We start from the raw sequence: 19,643 nt of genomic DNA on the forward strand, positions 1-19,643 counted from the left end.
AATAAGCCAAAGCTGAATGAACAAAATGGAAAAGAAGGAGAAGCGCAGAGGACACACACATTTTAAAACTGTTACGGAGGTATATATTCACATGCTCTGGGGAGCCTGGGAATATACAAGAGCTCGTGACTGCAAAGGAATGAATTCAAGGACTAGTCTATGGGGAGTATTTTTTTTTCCCTGTGACTTCAAACTTCTCTCGGCACTTGCAGAGTTTTAGTCAGCTGGCATGCAACAGAGGTACAACTTCCCCAAGGAAACTCTTCCTCGGCTTGCGCTGGAAAGGCTGCTGGGAGAGTCAGGGGAAAAAAGGCTGCAAGCAGAGACGAAACCTTCTCCTCCTTCAGCCACAGAGCAGGTATGTGGAGATGTGTGTGAACCTGGGAGCCTGCTGGAAAATTGTGCTTTCAACTGCGGGAGAGATGAGGGCTCTGGTGACTTTGAGCTGCAGCCTTTAAAACTAACACAGATGAGGAAGGTACTGTATAAATAAAATGTTCTGTGTTTATGAATAGGCTGAGGAACTGGCTAAACACGCTGTGTAGATGGCTCTATCCACCCAGTTGTATATTTAATCCATCAGGGACTTGCACTGTGTGAGTTAGATCATTTACATTAAGGAGGCACCAGTTAGTTTTTAACAATACAGTTGTCATACACCGTCTTTGTTGTTATTCTCCGTGTTTGCAGGAATAGAAGATGGAGAGATGATTGGTTTTTTCTTTCTTCACAGGACTTCAGTCTATTTATGCTGTTACTGCATTATAGCCTTCTGAACCAGGAGTGCTGCAGAGATCAGCATTATACACCAACTAAATGCCACTCACCCAGCTTTCCAACACTGAATCCTAATATAGCCTCGGGCAAATCACACAGTCCCTGGGTAAAATAGGCAAAATGCTATTTGGCTCATTTGCTCTTCTTCCTATCAGTGCTGTCATTGAGCTCTCCCTGTTGGTGCACGAGGTGTGAGATGGCAGGGTTATTTTGCTGCTCTTAAGATCCTGACGGCTTGAATGTCACCTTGGGTGAATGATGATTTACAGAGAGGGGTTTGCTGCATCTGGACTGTTATCATGAAAATGAATGTTTAGGCAATATTTGGAAGTAATAAAGTTTTAGAAAATCATAGTTTATATAAAAGTCACAGTAAATTTTCTAAGGCTAAGCCCAGTTGTAATTTGGATAAAAGAATTTTTGATAAAAGACAAATATACTTCCCTTAAATAGAAGCAATAATTTGGCTCTGCACAACAGTAATAATATGGGTTTTCTACTAAGATGTAATAATTTAAACTTTAAAATAAACATATTACTCTAAAATGCTGAGATCCTCTAGTTTTCAAGAACAAAAATTTACAACCAGTCATCTCTTTTTAAAGCAGATGATTATGTCTTAGTTACTGTATCAGTGCTTGGCCTTTTACTAATACAGTGATGGATGGATTCAAGGAGGGATATCAGTATTATGGAAATCAAATCTATCAGAAATAATTTTCCTCACCTCATTTTGTCTCCTACTGGGTCTTATAAAATGAGTACACCCTTTCCCAAATACTGACCACACTGTCTATAAAAAGTAATATTGCTGAATTAAAAAAATATTTTATAAACTGGTGAGAAAATATTCTGGTTTGGTTTCTGAATGGGAATTTTGTTCTCCAGGGAGAGTATTTCATGGTTAGATAGTTTAATCTGCAAATGCCAGTACATGTCACTTTTTGCTGTTGTAAGGGTTTTCACTTTCCCATCTCCCTCTGTCCCTTAGCCCATCCCCTCACTCAGAAATTCTCCAGGCTTGTGGATTTCATTCAGTTTTTATTCATTTACATTTTCTTTCCTGGAGAGACTAGGAGGACAAAAGGTGAATAAAATAGGGAACCTGGCTAAAACGTCAACAACTGGAAACGTCAATTTTTGTGGGGAAATGGTGTTGGCTGAACACCTGATAAAGATGCACATGGAGAGAGGACAAAAAGAGAAGGAAGGCAGCAGCTTCAAAAGACAGGAGAAAAGCCTTGCTGGGTTTACAAGAGATGGAGGAGTCTCTATTTTGATATGTGGACTTGACACCAGAAAGGTTGGGGGCTGCATCTGCCTGTGAGATGCCAGGCACAGTGAAGATTGCAGGAGCAAAACAAACCCAGGAGAATCAGTTTCTGGAGATGCTGTAGAGTGTCAGGAGCTGGAGCTGTGCCTCAGTCTGTGGCTGAGGATGGCATTGGCTATTTATTTTTTAATAGGGTTAATATTAATGTTGTCTCCAACTCCCTTTTTGGATGAATCACCAGGGAGCTATTCTAGCCAAAAGGGAGCAAGACTTGTCCCACTCCTGTGTTTGCAGTTCAGACCCACTTTCTAAGGCAGGAACTTGTTTCATTTACTTCTCTGGAGATTTTGATTCATAGAGCTTGACTCAGGATTCAACCAAAAGCAGTGTCTTAGAAAGCAGCAGCATTATGGATGGATGGACTCCAAAAGGTCTGGAGACTAAAGACACAAAATTGTCAAGACATTTTCTGGTTTCTCTGAAACCCTTGGGGACCTGCAGCAGTTTACAGACTGACTGGTGAGAGCCAGTAGCTAGGATTTCCTTTTGCTCTGGGCCATGCTGGGGAAAGGATTTGGAGGAGAGGAGAGGTCTGATGAGGTGCCCCTCACTTCAGGTGACAGAGGGTGAAATTCAACTGACATTGACAGAAACTGAGTAGGAGGTGACTGCTGATACACCACCGGAAAATCAGGATTTCACAGAGTTGCAGGTGCAAACCCTTTGGCATCACTGGGATGGCACAGCCCTTGCTATTTTGTGGGCAAAAAAGCTTGATTCTCCAATCTGCATGATGGAGATGAGGCTGGCTGGGGCTCTGAGTAACCCGGTCTAGAGAAAGGTGTCCCTGCCCATGGCAGGGGGCTTGGATGATCTTCAAGGTCACTTCCAAATCTGGCCATTCTATGATTCTATGATCCAGTCACTGACTGATGCAGGTGACACTTGCCCTGCAGACATGTCTTACCAAGCCAATACCATGCTAATGTTTTAACACCACTTTAAGGTGTAAACAGCTGGATAGCCCAAAGCCAAAAATATTGAAAGTTTGGGAAATCAGCCAAATGTGTTGGAGGCTTTGAAAGTGTTTGCTGCCAGATCCCCTTTGGGAAAGGACAAAGAAGGCAAGGATCGCACCGATCTTTCCCAGTGTAGCTGGTGTCCTCCAAGAATGTGTTTTTATTGAAGCAAAGCCCTGAGCAGTAGAATCAGTGCATGCCCTTCCCTCCTGCTTTGGCATTTGTTTTTGTCCAGGCTCTTTACAGTTCAGCTGGCACAGCTACCTGGTTACTCAGTACAACAGCTTGAGGAACAGAGCTGGCTTTTTAAAAAGCAGAACCAAAATGTCTGCTAATTTTATCCCTATAAATCCAAACTTCCTAAAGTGCTCTGAACATCCAGGTGTAGAAAAATTGTAAGCTGCCATCATCCTGGCCACTCACGGCTCTTAATTAGAGGCATGATATTTGTACTTCAAATCAGTATTTGAGGTTTGCCTTGCAAAGGTGTCTGTGCTTTTCAAGTGCTACTGCATACTGCTGACAAGACAAACTCTAAACCCAGAACGTCCAAAAGGCATTTAAATCTCTGGATATGATAGTGGTCCCCAGTTTCAGCATGAGTTTCCTTCTTACCCGAAGGGGATTGCAAATTGAGAGCTTGACTCCAGGGACCGTGCCAAAGGGATGAAGCGAAAAGCAGCACTGCAAGTAAAGCTCAAGACATGACATGCTTGGGGGAAGGTGATCAAAACTAATCTGATGAGAGCTCAGTGAAGGGGAACTTGTCTGAGGTGGTGGTAATCTCACTGGTGGACAATTCTCCTGAGATCTTAATGTGTATTTTTCTGTCCATTGCACCTAATCGTGCCCTCCCCTGTCACCTTGTCATAGTATTTTTATAGCTAGACAAGAAACCTGGTCTAGTTGAAAGGTGTCCCTGCTGATGGCAGGAGGGCTGGAACTAGATGAACTTTAAGATCCTTTCCAATCCAAACCATCCTGGGATTCTATAATTCTGTGATTTATACCTCTCATTTCAGGATGCATTACCAAGCAAACTAAGAGCCCAGCTCTTTGGCGCATTATTTCAACCATGGGAAAAGTGTGTTGTGGCAGTTCAGGCTTGTGTCTCTGGGAGAAAACAGCAGGGAAATCTATGTAGAGGAGGGTTTTCCTGAAGCAAGACTTAATTAGCAAAAGGAAATGAGGAAACCAGCTACTTCAGCTCTAGAGGGCAGCACAAAATAATAAATAAAAAGCTGAACTTGGGCAATTTGAAATCATCTTCTGCATGACAAAAGCACCCCTTTGCAGTGGGAATTCTTCCCAGCAGATCCAGTATATTCAGCAGTATGTACTCACAACCAAAAATTCTGCAGCTTATCTGAAAAGGTCTTTATCGAGGCCTTTATCCCTAATTCCTGCCTCATGCTATGAAAACCCATCAAGTGTGTTGTAGCCAGCAATGGACCCCTGTTCTGACAGCAGACTGCAGTCACACTCTCATTAGTGGGATGACTACAAAAAGAAAAAGTTATTTCTTCCAGAACAGGTTTCAAGATTCTGGGGTTTATATTTATCAGCCATGAATTTTAAACATTTAATCCTCAAGCACTGTTTCCCTAAAGATGCAGAGAGAAGTTTAGGTGCAGGAGGTTACAACCCTCCAGGAATGCAACTTGCAGACACAAAACCCCAAAGTAAACACACTGTCATGCCCCACGCACACAGCCAAACAATGGCATCACCAAAAAGTTACTTATTCTCCTGAGAAAACCCACAGCCTGATCCTGACAGTTCCTCTGGCAAAAATCCCCGTTTCTCAATGCCTGCCCCAAGGAAGGGCTTCAGGATGTTGCACAGTAGCCGACTCTGTCTGGAGAACAGCGGTGGCTAGGACCCAGCAAGAGCCCGGAGAGGAGTGGAGAGGAAGACAAGCAACATAATTTAAAGCAGACACTGTCCCAAATAAGGTTATTTCCCTGAAAATGCCTTCATTCTGAAGTTATGAGTGAGACTCTAGGCTAGAATGTCTAGAATGTCTAGAATGGGTGAACATGAAGCTGAAGAATAATTGCATCGATACCAGGACTGAATCGATTTTGAAGAGCTGGATATGCTTTTTAAAGAGATGATAAGCAGTGTTTGGGGATGCAAGAAACCCTTGAAACAAGGTAAATGTGAGATAGTCACTCTTTTTACCCCTGAAGGCTCTAACTTAACAGGAAAGAGTCTTGTGTGGAAAAAGATCAGACCCTGGGGAGTTTGGTTTGTGTTCTGTGTGTTGTGTGTTATTTAACTTTCCTTGGCACAGGACAGCATCTCCGTTAATTGTCTAAGCAGTAACAAAAATTACATTTGGGGGAAATCTGGAAAGTTCTACCTTTATTAGCTGCAAACAACATCTATGAAGTAGTTTCAAGATTAATATTGTGATAGAGATGGAGGCAAACATTGTTCTGATGTGGAAACTGGGAATAAATTGTTATTATTCCATGGTTTGAAATGTGTCTTAGGGCAAATTACTGGTCTTCTCTGCCTTCTCTGCCTTTCCTATTTGTTAAGTGTACATGGTTAGGGTATGCTTTTTCTAGAATTATTTTACCAAATTACCAGTACTCCTTGGGGGTGATGTTGACTGAAACCACCTGTATTTTTCAGCTGGGGTTGGCACTGTGTGGTTTTGAAGTACTGTGATGGAAAGCTGTGACTTTAAATAGGGTTCAGAGCTCAATCCTGCTCTCAGTTATGCTAGGATTTCTATCACAGCTGCCAGTGGGAGCAAACTGGCACTGATCGTGAAGCTGCTTCAACTCTGGGAAAGCCTCAAAGCAATAAAATCTCCTTTAAGTTGAATTGTTGCCACTGCTGCTCCCAAACTGTTTTTGTAAGCTGTGGATTGAGGGATCAGGAAGGGTTTAGCGCCAGTAGATATCCTCTCTCACACCAAGGGAATGGGGGTGGTGTAAGCCCTGAACTTGGCACTGGGAGAGGGTGGGGGGATGCTGAGACCTGCCCAGAGGGTAGAAAGGAGGGGAATGCACTGATGTGTCACACTAGAGGTTGCTGAGAGGGATCTAAAGGTTGTTCAGAGAAAAGCCAGGCAGGAAAAGCTCCTCAGCTGGACAGCTGAACTGAAAACTACCCTAGGAGAGGAATCTCCATGAACAAGGAGGTTGAGCTGTACCATGACAAGTCAAGATGAAGTAGCTTCAGGTTGTGGCAGGGGAGTTTCAGTTTGGATATTAGGAAAAATTTCTTCACCACAATGGTTGTTAAGCACTGGCACAGGCTGCCCAGGGCAGTGGTGGAATCCCCATCCCTGCAGGGATTTAGCAGACATGTGGATGTGGCACTTGGGGACATGGGATAGTGGTGGCCTTGGCAGTGCTGGGAGAATGGTTGGACTTGATGGTCTTAGAGGGCTTTTCCAAACTAAATGGTTCTGTGAGGACTGTCTATGTGGTCTTATGCTGGAAGAGAGCACCACATCCTTGATGAGCTTCAGGATATGACACCTTGAGGGACACCTTGGAAAGCCTTAGAAACACCTCAAGGGACAGCATCCTTGCTTATTACAGATTTGCCTTACACAGCAAACCATTACATAATTTTTTTGTGTTCAAACAAATCAATTTCCCAGCTGCTTTGTAAACCTTAAATTTAGGAAGTTTCAAAGTATCTTAAGACCCTGGATTGTGTCAGGTTTATTATTTAAGAGGCAAAGAGACTTTTTTTGCACTGACAGTGTGATGAGGGCAGACATTGCAGAGCACATTGGCCACGTGCTGTCCCTCAGGGTGGTGCCCTGTTGAGGGTCATACTCTCAGCTTAATTCGTTGTGTCTGAACAAAAAGGATTTCCCTCTAAGGGCTTGGAGAAAAGCCTTGTAATCATTGGTATGTTTGTCTTTTATTGCCACCTCAGTAAACTAATACTCAAATGATGAAAATAAATTTCTCCTCCTTAGAGGACGTTCCAACTGCTCTAAGCATGGGGAATGAAGAACAGAGGGGGACAACAGAAACATTATAGATGGTGACACCAGCAATTCCTCCTTCCATAGGATGATTTCAGCATATTTTGCAAACATTAATTCAAAGGTAGAGAATTAAAATCCTTGGTCTGATTTTAATGGGGAGGAACACACTTCTGATCCCATTACTGAGACCTGTTCTTTCCCCTTGGGGTCACAGATCATCATCCATCACTAGGGTTTTTGTGAAATGGAAAGAATACGCAAACTGTACACAGAGTAGCTGTGGTCTAATCCTCCCCAGTTTCTCTATTCCTAATACACAGCTCTGTTCTCTGGTTGGGAAGGGGAGAAACAGGCAGATTCCCATCAGGAACTCAGCATTGCTGTTCGGTGATTGTCAGTGCTGTCAAGGGCCATCAGCTGCATCCATCAAAGTGACTAAGCAGAGGGATCTCCATCAGCTGGGAATGATCCCATCTCTTTGTTTCCAGCTTTTCCATGCTCTGTGGCTGGAAGCCACTGAGCAACAGTACATTGATGCCAGTGACTTGTGCATGGGATTGGGGTTGCATTTGGAGCTGTTTGAAGCAGGAATGCTTGCCCTTGGCTTTGGTTCCCTTTTTCCCCCATTGTCTAGTGACAGGCCTCCCAGTGCTGTTTGCTCCTTTTGCAGTTCTGTGCTCTTTTATGGAGTGCTTTCCAAACAGTTAAACTCTTATGAATTCTCTGTTTCACCCAAATCCATTCTGTTTTATATGTCTCTTTGTAAAGCAACTGTCCTTGTCCATGGCAGGGGGATTGCACCAGATGACTTTTAAAAGTCTTTTCCAACCCAAGCCTGAGAAAGTTCAAGAAGCATTTGGACATTCTTGGGGTCAGGATGTGACTCTTGGGGGTGGTGCTGTGCAGGACCAGGAGTTAGACTCAATGATCTTTGTGGGTTCCTTCCAACTTTACATATTCTGTGATTCTGTGGAACATGTGGTTCTATGATGTCCTGTCAAATGTATTTAAAAAACTGTCTGTACCTGGAAAATGAAAAATCTTTGTCCATTCCTTAAGCTGTTTGCATTAACTTAACGAGGATATACACGTAAAAGGTCTTTGACACTCTGGGATAAGAGGAGTAGAAAATGTTGTGGATGGAAATGGAAACTGTTTCCACTTCTCGTTGTTTCTGAGTGGCACCCATTTGCTTTGCTCAGGACATGGCACCCCAAAACTTCAGCCCAGTTGAAAGCATCTGAGCTGTGTCTGTGGGGAGTGTGACGATAACTTGGTCTTCAGTAGTTTTCTTTCTCCATGATGCCAGACTCCCTGCCCAGCTTGAACATCTGGACTCTGTTGAGTGTCCTGGATATCATTGAGGCAGCAGCTGAAATCACACTGGGGAAACCCCATGAAGTGCTTTGGACTTTCCTTTCGAGTCCTCATATAAATCTCTTCCCACCAGGCTGAAAGGGATCCAAAGCTACACAGGTGGGTCATTAGTGCTGTATGCTCAGAGGTGGTTTAATTTATTGCTTTGCTTCTGTCCTTAATGTTAGATGATGACCTTCTGCCAGCTTTTGCATGTGTTGACCACTGTGTCCTATATAATATCTAACCATAATTATTTTTATCAGCAGAGCCATGAAACTGTACATCATCTTTTTCCTGGCAGTGGTGAACTATCAACCCTCAGAGGGGACATCCTGTGAAATGGTAAGGCTGTGTCTGTACTTAGGCCCCTTGAGATCCCGAATGAGGTTGGGACCCCCTTGTTACAAGCATTGCACAAGCAGCTACAGTCTCTGAGAAGGGAAACCCCCAGAAGCAGGCTCCCTGTGATGGCAGATGTGGGATTTGCAGGATGAGGGGATGCTTAACAATCTGTCATCAGGCTGTGTCCTTGTTATAATGACAACACACAAAGGGCAGGAGGGGGTGCAAAGAAGGGTCATTATCTCAGCTTTTTTTCTAAGGAGGACCTGGTTAAAAGAAATTTGATTTGATTTGCCTAAGATTGTACAGGGTTTCTGTGGCTGAGACAGAAAAAGAACTTAGACTTAAAATCAACTCTTTTATATCAGTTTTTCTTTGTGCTTTAATTAAGGCATCTTCTGTGAAATACTTCTATATCAGCTCTTTTGTAATAACAAGTAAACTGACCTCCTCTGCCCTGATGCAGCATTTCTGCCAGGGAAGTTGTACCTGACTTCTGCTGAAGGGAAGAGAAATGGTGAAGACTCTTCCTCCAGTACAAAATCTGCTCCTTGAATTTTTGCAAGCACCTGGTACAATATTATAAATGATATTCACAGCTGAACTTTCTCCCTTCCCTCTCCAAGTGCTTCGGACTGCACCAGGATGTTTAAAAATACTTTTTCCCCCCTTGAACATTGAAGTTGTTCAACACAAATCCTCAAGAATTTCCAAAATAGGGAAAAAATTATTTGCTAGATGTACACATCTCCCTTGTGGGACTCATTCCATTCCTGCCCACTCCGCCATATTGCTACACTTCCTGAATTCCAGAGAAATTAAGACCTAGTGTATATATAAAAAGATCTTGGGAAGGTGACTGGGTAGCTCAGTTCCTTGGCTGGAGAGGGAACACTGATGAAGCCACTGTAAACAGAACAGCCTGGGTCCCATGTCATAGTCACATGAAGGCTGGGTGAGACACGCAATAATCCAAGCAGTTTCATCCCATTTCTTGATGGGTCACAGACCAGGCTGATTGCTGAGAAGTAAACACACACTTGTTTGCTTCCAGTTTACTCCACTGTAAACTGCTTTCATCATGCCAACACAACTATGCTGGGATAAAATCAGCCCTGACAGAAAACACGCTGCAGTCAGGAGCCAGGATACTCACCTGGTGTAAATCAACAGCTCAGCATTGCTAATGTCCATGCTGATTGCCTTCCTTCACTGGGCATTTGGTGTGGATCCAAACACAGCTTAAAGAAAGAAGGAGCTACTGGATTAGCTGATTAGCTGTCCATTGATAGTCCTACAATACATCACAGCCTCACTGTTTTATACTGTACTTTCCCTGTGGTCCCACCTTTAGAATAGCAGAGGCTCAGAAGTGGAAACTTTAATCCCAAATCTCATGGAAGAGATTCACAGTCAGAAACCTGTGCTGCTTTCTGAGTCACCACAGGTGCTTCTGTTGCTCAATTAAACCCTGATAGAAAAGGTTTTGGGAAGTAAGCAGTCCCTACCAGACCCCTGACATGGGGGTGAACTGCACTGATTAATCCTGTTACGACACATCTGTCAGTTTGTGAGACAGCAAGGAACAGATCAAATGTCAGGCCATTCTTCCTAACTCACATTGTTTTCCAAGTATAGGCAAAGCTTCAACTATAGCATATTTTACCTCCCAAAGAAAGATGATTTTGCTAATTCATGTTAATGTGCAAAGGAGGAGATTTCAAATAATTTATAGAAGGGAAGGGATTTTAGGAAATTCTGTTTTACCTTTGCCTTGAGGTGATGCAATGACAGATGCATTACCAGATGTCATAGGTCAGCTGATGTGTGGTACCCACGCAAAATGCTGAGGTTTGATTGTGTTTGACACCTAAGCCTCTACCTGGGCAGCTCTTCTAAGAATGGTCAGGGACACTGTGCAAGTACGGGTCAGTGCCAAGTGGCTCCAGCCCAGATTCTTGATTCAAATGTTCATGAATTGATAAAGGAGAACTCAAGGGTGGGCTTGAGTCCAACTCCTTTGTGTAGGGCTCTTACTAAGGTGGGTGACAACTTCCACCCAGTGCTGAGCAATGAAGAACTGGAGTCAGAAACCAAATGATGCCCAGCTTTTGAACTGTCGGGTCATTTATTTTGCTAGCATCTTAATGGGACCAAGTGGTCCTCACCCTCCAGTACTTCTTGACAATGGACTTGAAACACACTGGTGGCAGCACTTGAAGAGATGATGAAATCAGAACATGAGACTAACAAAAACCTCTTTTCCAGTCACAGGCTACTAACCCATTGGACTAAGGGGTGAGAGGAGAGGAAATACACCAAACAGATGCTGTTTGCTCCATGCCACTGAGACACGCTTCATCTTTTCTCCTATTCCTGATGAGAAAGAAGTTCATGCATTTGAGCCTTGGGGGAGAAAAGATGGTGCAGAAGAGACAAGATAAGAAATTTAATGAGGATCAAAATAGTCAGTGAAAAGGAACGAAAGCTTTAAAAGAAAAATGAGAGGGGAAATGTTATAAGAAAAAATGGCAGACAGTGGGACATATAGAGTTTATTACTCCCTTTTATCACTGGGAGTGTTCTGTGGATGGAGATTAAAAGCCAAATCATGCATGGTGAATGGTGGCTGACCTCTCCCCCATCAACTTCAATGCAAAGGAGATTGTTGGCATTGATAGGAGTTGCATCAAGATTTTGCTAAGACTTTAGGTGCCAGGGGCAATGGAGAGTGCTCAGCGCTTGCTGGGATCTGGCTGAAAGTGTGAGAAGAAACCTGGCGTCTGCCTTAGGAGGCAAAGCAGTTTCTGCTTTTTCACTCTGGATTTTTGTATCCTCCTGGCTTCTTCCTCTTCCAAAAATGAGTAAGAAGATGTTTACTGCTCTGCTATTCGTGCTTCAGAAATAAAGCCAACTCTGGGCATAATTTAACTCCAAATGAGAAAGTGTACAGTGACTTTGCAGGAAAGAAATATTGTCAGGGAGAAGCCAGGAAATTTCCTTTATTTTGCCTAATTTTTTTTTTCTTTTTTTTTTCTTTTTTTTTAGCTGAGGGAGATTTGAGTGAGTTGGAGGGAAAAGAGGAAGGGGTTTAGGTTTTAATAGTCAATTTACTTGGGATCTTTGGGAAAAATGTGTCATGGATAGCACTGTGGAGCAGCCTGTGTACATCTACAGTTTGTATGAGCACTTGCACTTCTCTGGCACATTCTTATGTGGTCTCCAGAACCCAGATGATGCAAAAGAGATTCACAAAATGCTGACTAGTGCCCCACTTCTCCTAAACAGATCTGCCACTTCATTCACCTCAAAGTTCATGTAAAACAGATGGGATTTAATTTTTTTGACATTTAATATTTTCTTGATGTCTGAAAAGCTTTGCGTCATGGAATCTGGATTCTGCTTCTCTATAGAGGTTAAGATTCAACTCACTTTCATTCATTCTTTTGTTCTTTCATCTTTCATTCTTTCTTTTGTTCTTTCTTTTTTATCTTTCTTTCATTTGTTCTTTCATTCTTTTGTTCTTTCTATGACCCAGACACCCAAATACATTAATAACAAGAGTTTTCCTCCAGTAAATTAAATGCCGCCTAAGCCTTTCACATTCCATTTCCTCCTGCTGTATGTTCTCCTTAACAACAAAATAGAACCTGGTTATGTAAGGATGATTGTGTTCATGTTTCCAGTGTTCCTTATGAACACCCACACCAAATTTTGCTCTGGACACAGAACTCAGTCCTAGCTGCAATCAAACACAGATGCATCCAGGAGATGGATTTGACTTTGATGCTTGTTTTTTTTTTCTCTACCCTGCTGCTGAGAATTGGCCTGAAAAGGCCTGACCCTCACTGCACATCACATCTTTTTCCCTCTCAAAAACTGAATTTTCATAATTTGTGTTTTCAGTGTTGTATCACAGGCGTCTTGTGTGAGTGGTTTCATAAGGCATGCTCCCCATGCAAGTAGAAGGGAACTGTTGCCTTAGGAAAAGGATAAACATGGAAGATAAAAGCAGAATGAGTTTGGAGATTGGCATCAGAAACGTCTCAGTTGTTGAATGACCCCTTTGGTTAAAGCTGCCTTACTTAACTAAGCCATAGCTAAGGGAAGGCATATTTGAGCATGTGACTATGAAGGAGAGACAGGATTTGTGCTACAGGATCCTTATAGGTTTTTATACCTCCTTACTCTGGAACCCATCTTGCCAACAGAATGAAGCTCTTCCAAGTACTGCTTACTACTGCAAGTAGAGTCTGCAATATCTAATACAGTGATGAAAGTGAGAAAATTAAACATCAGCATAAAAGTGAGGAAATGGTGCTTGATTGCAGAGAAACTTGGGACTGTTCAAATGAGTCCAGAAGGAAGGTACAAACCCGAGAACTTTTAGTAGGTGTCACATGCAGATAAAACTCTACTGTTCAAAGTCAGAAATCTCTTTAAAATGAAATGAGTGCTGTTAGCTGCAACGAAGCTAATTGGGATTGTTGCTCTTGCTGTCTGAATGCTCAGAAAACGTGATCAGGGCTTCAGAAGAAGCATCTGCCTGGATGCTGAATGTTACTTTTCTTATATTTAATGCAAAGAAGTTTTACATTTGTCATGTGACAACTCCTTTTCTCTCTTTTTCTGGCAGGCAAACTCTCAGGCATTTTGCCACAACAAAAACCTCCACCAAATCCCTCATGAGCTCCATCCAAATGTGAACAAAATAGATCTATCTGGAAATTTGATTCAAAGCATTCCTGAAATGTCATTATCATTTTACACTTCCCTTCAGTGTCTGGACTTAAGCTCTAACCAGATAAGTTTCATCATGCCTGGAGTCTTTGCACACATGACGAGTTTGCTGGAAATAAATTTAGCCAACAATCACTTATATGAGCTTGCTCAAAATGGCGCAGAGGGGATTGGACTCCTACCCAAGGTGGAAATACTGGACTTGTCCCACAACAGTCTGTACAATGGGATGGCTGAGTATTTCATTAAAGAAGCTCCAGCACTGCAGTATCTTTCCTTGGCAGACAACAGTATTATAATGATATCACAAAAGATGTTTCAGGGATCTCCCAGCCTTGTGGAGGTAGATCTTCAGAGCAACATCATAATGGAAATAGAAGAAGGTGCTTTTGAGACTCTAGTGAGCCTGTCCAAACTCAATCTCTCAAAGAATTCAATTACTTGCATCTCTGATTTTAACCTCAGGCAGCTGGAGATACTTGACCTTAGCAGGAACAGCATTGAGACCTTCCACACCACAAAATCAGATGATGAATATAGCTTAAGGTGTTTGGATCTGAGTGAAAACAAACTGTTTCACTTCCCAGTGTTCCCTCAGGTAAATAAGCTGGTAACTCTGAATTTATCAAAGAATTTAATCCAACTCACTGCTGAATCCCCTCATAATAAAATGGACTATGTGGAAAATGAATGGCTAAATGCTTCTTTCCATCTTCGTGATCAGAAGCAAAGTAGAAACAAAAGTTCTCTGTATTTATCCCAGCTTGTGTATTTAGACTTAAGTTATAATGAAATCAAATCCATTCCAGATGAGTTCTTTGAATCAATGTTGTCCCTTCACACCCTTAATCTCAGTAAAAACTGTCTTCAGGCATTTGCAGTAAGTTATGACAGTGCATTGATCTCTTTAACTGTCCTTGACTTGAGCTATAATGCTTTGCAGAACCTTCTCCTTGATGCTGGTGCATTGCCAAATTTGAAGGATCTCTATATTCAAAACAACTATCTTCAAACCCTGCAGTTTGACATCTTCTCAAATCTTCCTAGCCTCAGACTGCTTAATCTACAGAGCAATAATATCAGCCTTTGCAGCATGTACTCAGGATTAGCTAAGCAAAGACTTGCTGGAGAGGAAAGCGGTTGTGTATCATTTGTCGATTCTCCTACTCTTCAGTACTTGTATCTAGCTGAAAACATGCTGAACATCCTACCAGCATACAGCTTCTACAAGACTTCTCTGCTTGTCTTGGACCTCTCCATGAACCCTGGACTGAAAATAGAACTTAAAGCATTATCAGGTCTGGAAAAGTCTCTGGAATGTTTGTATTTACATGGTAATAGCCTGATAGATTTAAATATTGACTTGCCTTGTTTTAGTCATCTTAAACATTTAAACCTCTCTGAAAATCAGCTGAACTGGCTGCCTAAGTGGGGTAGTGACTCTCCGCTAGAAGTTCTGGACCTACGGAACAATAGGTTCAGTACATTACAGAACAGCAATATTTTAGCATTAGAAAATTCACTTAAAAACTTGTATCTCACCGGGAACCCACTCAACTGCTGTGGAAACATCTGGCTTTCATCAATGATCCAGAACAAAAATGTTCAGATCCCCAATGTGGAGCATTTAATGTGCCAGCACACTCAGAATTTTGGATACCAGGACGAAATGCACATCAGGAACATTAGACCAGAAGACTGTGAAAAAGAGGATCTGAAGAAAATCAATTTCCTTATTATATTAACGTTTGTGTTGGTTTTATCTGTGATCATCCTTGGCGTGGGGTCATTTTTTTGTTTCCGCAGGCAAAACTTCAGCCATCAGTTTAAAGCATAGGAACACAAAATGCCTTGGAAACTGAAGAAATCAGGTGCTACACTGACAGTGTGTAGAAATGAAGGGTAAAATTCTCATCTTTGATTTTCATCTATGGATTTTAAATGCTTTTGAAGTGCCCCTGACTTGCACCATTGGTCTGGGTTGTGGGGACTGGAAGATGAATTTGCCGTTTTGCAGATCCACGGTTTAACTCAAAGAGGAGAAATTTGACCCTTGTGTGCAATATATATTTAACTGAGTTTAATGTGAAGAAAGTAATCTCTGGGGTGAAGGTTTTTTTAAAAAAAATCCTGGAGCATGAACTTCAACCAACTAACATTGAACCGAAATGTTTATATTTCTAAGAAAATCTGTTGGGAAATCACTGCATATGGTTGCATTTCAGTGCAGAAGAATAATATATCTATTTTTAAGGGTCACGGGAGGTTAGACTGCAAAAAGGTGTTTTGAAGATACCAGTGTGAAATAATGCATAGGGAACACAGTCCTGGGCCATTATTTGGATCTGTCTTTCTACTGTCTTTCCCCAAAATTATATTATTGTCTAGAGGATGTGCTGCAGGAATAGTTCTGTAGGTCCTCATTCTGTGCTGGGCTTAACATGGCTAGCCTGTTGCGTTGCTAAAAGTTGTCACTGACAAATGTTATGTCCTGTACTCTCACAGAAAATTCACTCTTTTGAAGGGAACATGACGGTGGGAGCCTGACCTGCTAACAGGGTTCAGTGGCTTTGAAAAGGAGCTATGTCAGGTCTTCTGTTAATGCCAGGAACTGTCCATTCAGGCACATAAGAGAAATAGAGGTCAAACTGAAACCTGTCCAGGTAAATAACTCAGAGTCAAATTGCTGCTCAGTTTCCATTTCTTCCAGCTAGTGAATGTCAAAATTACCACACTACAAAAAAGGTGTATAATTATATTTTTTAACCAGTTATATATGAAACTGGCTGGTGGTTTTCATTGTGGAATTTTGTACAATAAAAACACCTTTGAATTTTGTAAAAAGCACAAGGCTGTGGATATATTAATGCACCAGCTTGTAATGCTCCACAGATTAAAAGAAATGTCTTCCTGTTTTTCTATGGTGTTCAGACTTCACCTTAGACCTTTACCTTGTGGTCCTGAAGCAGGGACAGCTGCTCCATGTTTTAGAGTACAACCAATGGAGAATAAGGAGAGGTACTGGAGACGTAGGGAAGACTTTGAAACAGGTTGCCCAGAAATGTTGTGGCTGCCCCATCCCTGGAAGTGTTCAAGGCCAGATTGGATGGGGCTTGGAGCAATCTGGTCTAGCAGAAGATGTCCCTGCCCATGGCAGGGGATTGGAACAAGATGATCTTTAAGGTCCCTTCCAAACCAAACCATTTTGTGATTTCTGTGATGCTATGAATTTGAGCAAACCATCAGCAGCAATAGGGCCTGATCTAACATCTATGAAAGCCAATGCTACCCTTTGGCTCAAGCTCTTAATCTTGTAGGAGAAGGCTTGCACAAACAACAATCCAAGGGATAAATTGGAAGCTCAATGCTGAAGATGGTGAACTTCTCCTTTGGTGTGAAAGAAAGCCAAGCTGTATGCCCAGATACTGATTTGCCACACACTGAGTTCATGGCTTTTATGTCTAGCATGGCGAGACTATTTCTCCTTCTGTGAGAGGCAGTATTACCTTGGCTGCCATGACTAGAATTAGTTAATAACCTGATGACAGAGCCAAACCTATTTAATTAATGCTTTTAACACTGCTTTTGTTTTGCTCTACCAAAAGGAAGTGCTTGTTAGTACTAAACATCTGGGACTAATTAGACTTCCATTGACTTCCCTGGGAGCAGAAACAGTTTTTTTGAGGAGTAAGTCTCAGAAGTAAAGTGCAGCATGGCTCATTTGGATTTTTCTGATAGCAGCATAAGCAACCAAATAGTGATATGAGCCTGCTTCAGCCAGTTCTTTTAGTCTGGATGAGATGAGAAGCATGAGGGGAAGAAAATATGAATAAATTTACAAAGAGAGGGAAAACGGGAAAATGGGAGCTCTACATTACATTGTTCAAAATTATTCAAAATAGGGGTGAGTAGATCTCAGCCCCACCTCTTGCCTCTCCTGTGTGTTACTGTGCCTGCAACAAGCCCAAATGCTAACTAAAGTACCTGATCCTACATCAAAGGTAGCCATTGCTCAGACATTACACATCTTTTCACCAGTCAGCCCCATTGTTCTAGTATGTTGGTGTCATGGTTTAACAAAGCAGAATAATAACCCTATCCCAGTGGAACCAGGACAGTAGGCATGATACAGGCTCTTTTGACTGTTAGAGCATTTGGGATTTATGCAGTCAGTGCAAACTCTGTTTTCTTTAAGTTGCCACATGCAACAAATGTCTTCCTTTCTGTGATACCTGACGAGGCCACCTAAAAACAGAGACTAGACAGGAGTAAGGAAATAAAGGTAGGTATTTATTTGAAAGACCTTCAAAGGTACCCCCTGGGGAGCCAGAGGCTACTGCCAAGATGGACCCCAAGATGGACAACAAGTCACGAGTTCTTCACACTTTTATAGGTTTGGTTCATTTGCATATCAGGGTTAATTCTCCAATTAAAGTTTCAGATAATGATGCAGTTTCCCCAAGCTCACCCCCCTCTTAAGATATTGTTTTACACATTTTGGGCCTAGGATGGTCTGAGTGTCCTTGAAGAGCAGGCCTGGAGAGGCTTTGTTACGTCCACCTAGCACGAGAGAGCAGAAGTTAACAGGCTACAAGAAACTTCAGAGTTACACACTAAGCAGTACAGGATTTGAAAAATATAAAAGTTAAAATGCCTAAGGCATCATCTGCAGCTGTTTGCATGAGACAGGACAATAGAAACACACAATCCTAAACTGGTTTGGGTTGGAAAGCACCTTAAAGACCATCTCATTTCAACTCCCATGCCACGAGGAGTGATGCCACTTACTAAACCAGGTTACTCAGGGACCCATCCAACCTGCCCTTGAACACTTCCAGGCACGGGGCAGCCATAGCTTCTCTGAGCAACCTCATAACCAAGAATTTATTCCTAACACTTAATCTAGACCTCCCCTTCTTCAGTTTAAAACCATTCCTCCTTGTCCTGTCACTATCTGCCCATATAAAAAGTCCATCTCTCTCCTTCTTAAAAACCCCTTCAGGTACAGGAAGGCAGCAATGAGGTCTCCCTGCAGTCTTCTCCATGCTGAACAACAATAGATCTCTCTTAAGCATTCCCTACCACAGTTTGCTGTGTTTTCCTCCTGAAACAATCCTCTGTAGTGGGATCAAGTATATGTAAGTACTGGAAGCACTGCAAACACTCCCAGAGAGGGTCCCTACAAGCTCAGCAAGTCATGACTCACATTGGTCATCCATGGAAAATCAAGTCTCAGTTTCCAGACGTTTGATTTTTTTCTTCAAAGCTAAGACAAAATAACACCCTAGCAGGGTACCAGTCTCTGGCCACAGATCTCTGCTGGGACCCTGCTTAGCCCTAAACTAGCCATGATGGGTTAGTATACAGGACAGTAAGTGCCTCCTAATATTTTGGAAACTCAAAGAATTTCCTCTCCCTATCTATTCCCCATGTCATTCAGTACTCTCTTATTTGCCTGTGGAGAAACAAACTGAAATAAAAGCATCGGTTACCAGGGAAATGGGGTGAAACCAAAATGGGCGGAAGAAGAAACTGAAAACGCATGGAAGAACTTTTTGTAGAAGTCCTGTCAGGCTATGCTACATTCTTTCACAAGCAAAGACATTTGGAGGCTGATGCAACATGGATTAAGCAAAATTTTGATAAATATAAGGGAACAACCCTGCAACACTGAGTCTCTTTTCTCCCAAGGTATTGATCATGGCTGTTCTGCTGTGTTGCAGAGCCAAGTTAGTTCCACAGATTCCCTCCTCTGGTCCCTTTTTAGCAGCTGTTGCATCAGACACACATTTGGGAGACACATGGGAGACCTGACTGCAGCCTTTCCATACTTAAAGGGGGCTTGTAAGAAAGAGGAAGAGTGGCTTTTTACACAGGGAGATAGTGACAGGAGAAGGGGGAACAGCTTTAAAATAAAATAATGGAGATTTAGATGAGGAAGAAATTCTTTACTGTGAATGTGGTAAAACACAGGCACATGTTGCAAAGAAGCTGTAGATGCCTCATCCATGGAAGTGTTCAAGGCCAGGCTGGATGGAGCTTGGACCAGCCTGGTCTAGTGGAAGGTGCCCCTGCCCATGGCAGGAGACTGGAACTAGGTGTTCTTTAAGGTCCCGTCCAACCCAAACCATTCTGTGACTTCCTGATTTTCCAGTTCATAAGAAGTATG

General features: G+C 42.3%; 1 protein-coding gene across 5 annotated transcripts; it reads left to right on the forward strand.

Moving 5' to 3' along the window:
• The first annotated feature begins 257 nt into the window (after positions 1 to 257).
• On the forward strand, positions 258 to 16,541 carry LOC138114455 (transforming growth factor beta activator LRRC32-like). Of its 5 annotated transcripts, none has more exons than XM_069023907.1 (4): positions 5,022 to 5,225; positions 8,343 to 8,509; positions 8,656 to 8,734; positions 13,371 to 16,541. In XM_069023907.1, exons 3-4 carry the CDS (start codon positions 8,663 to 8,665, stop codon positions 15,309 to 15,311), a joined length of 2,013 nt encoding a protein of 670 aa, XP_068880008.1. In that variant the 5' UTR covers positions 5,022 to 5,225; positions 8,343 to 8,509; positions 8,656 to 8,662; the 3' UTR covers positions 15,312 to 16,541. The 5 variants fall into 5 exon arrangements, with proteins under 5 accessions (XP_068880018.1, XP_068880029.1, XP_068880008.1 ...); XM_069023899.1 differs by having other exon boundaries at positions 8,659 to 8,734; XM_069023917.1 differs by lacking the exons at positions 5,022 to 5,225; positions 8,343 to 8,509 and adding an exon at positions 258 to 358.
• Positions 16,542 to 19,643: the final 3,102 nt, after the last annotated feature.

This window comes from Aphelocoma coerulescens, chromosome 1 (assembly GCF_041296385.1).
Source record: "Aphelocoma coerulescens isolate FSJ_1873_10779 chromosome 1, UR_Acoe_1.0, whole genome shotgun sequence".
Lineage (NCBI taxonomy): Eukaryota > Metazoa > Chordata > Aves > Passeriformes > Corvidae > Aphelocoma > Aphelocoma coerulescens.

What these genes read in the sequence shown, in the direction of transcription:
- LOC138114455 (XM_069023891.1), top strand. Translation starts at nt 5,203, where the DNA reads ATGCAAGAAACCCTTGAAACAAG. An exon ending in CAAGAAACCCTTGAAACAAG is followed by an intron (nt 5,226 to 8,655) that starts GTAAATGTGAGA and finishes TATTTTTATCAG; the next exon opens with CAGAGCCATGAAACTGTACA. An exon ending in AGGGGACATCCTGTGAAATG is followed by an intron (nt 8,735 to 13,370) that starts GTAAGGCTGTGT and finishes TTTTTCTGGCAG; the next exon opens with GCAAACTCTCAGGCATTTTG.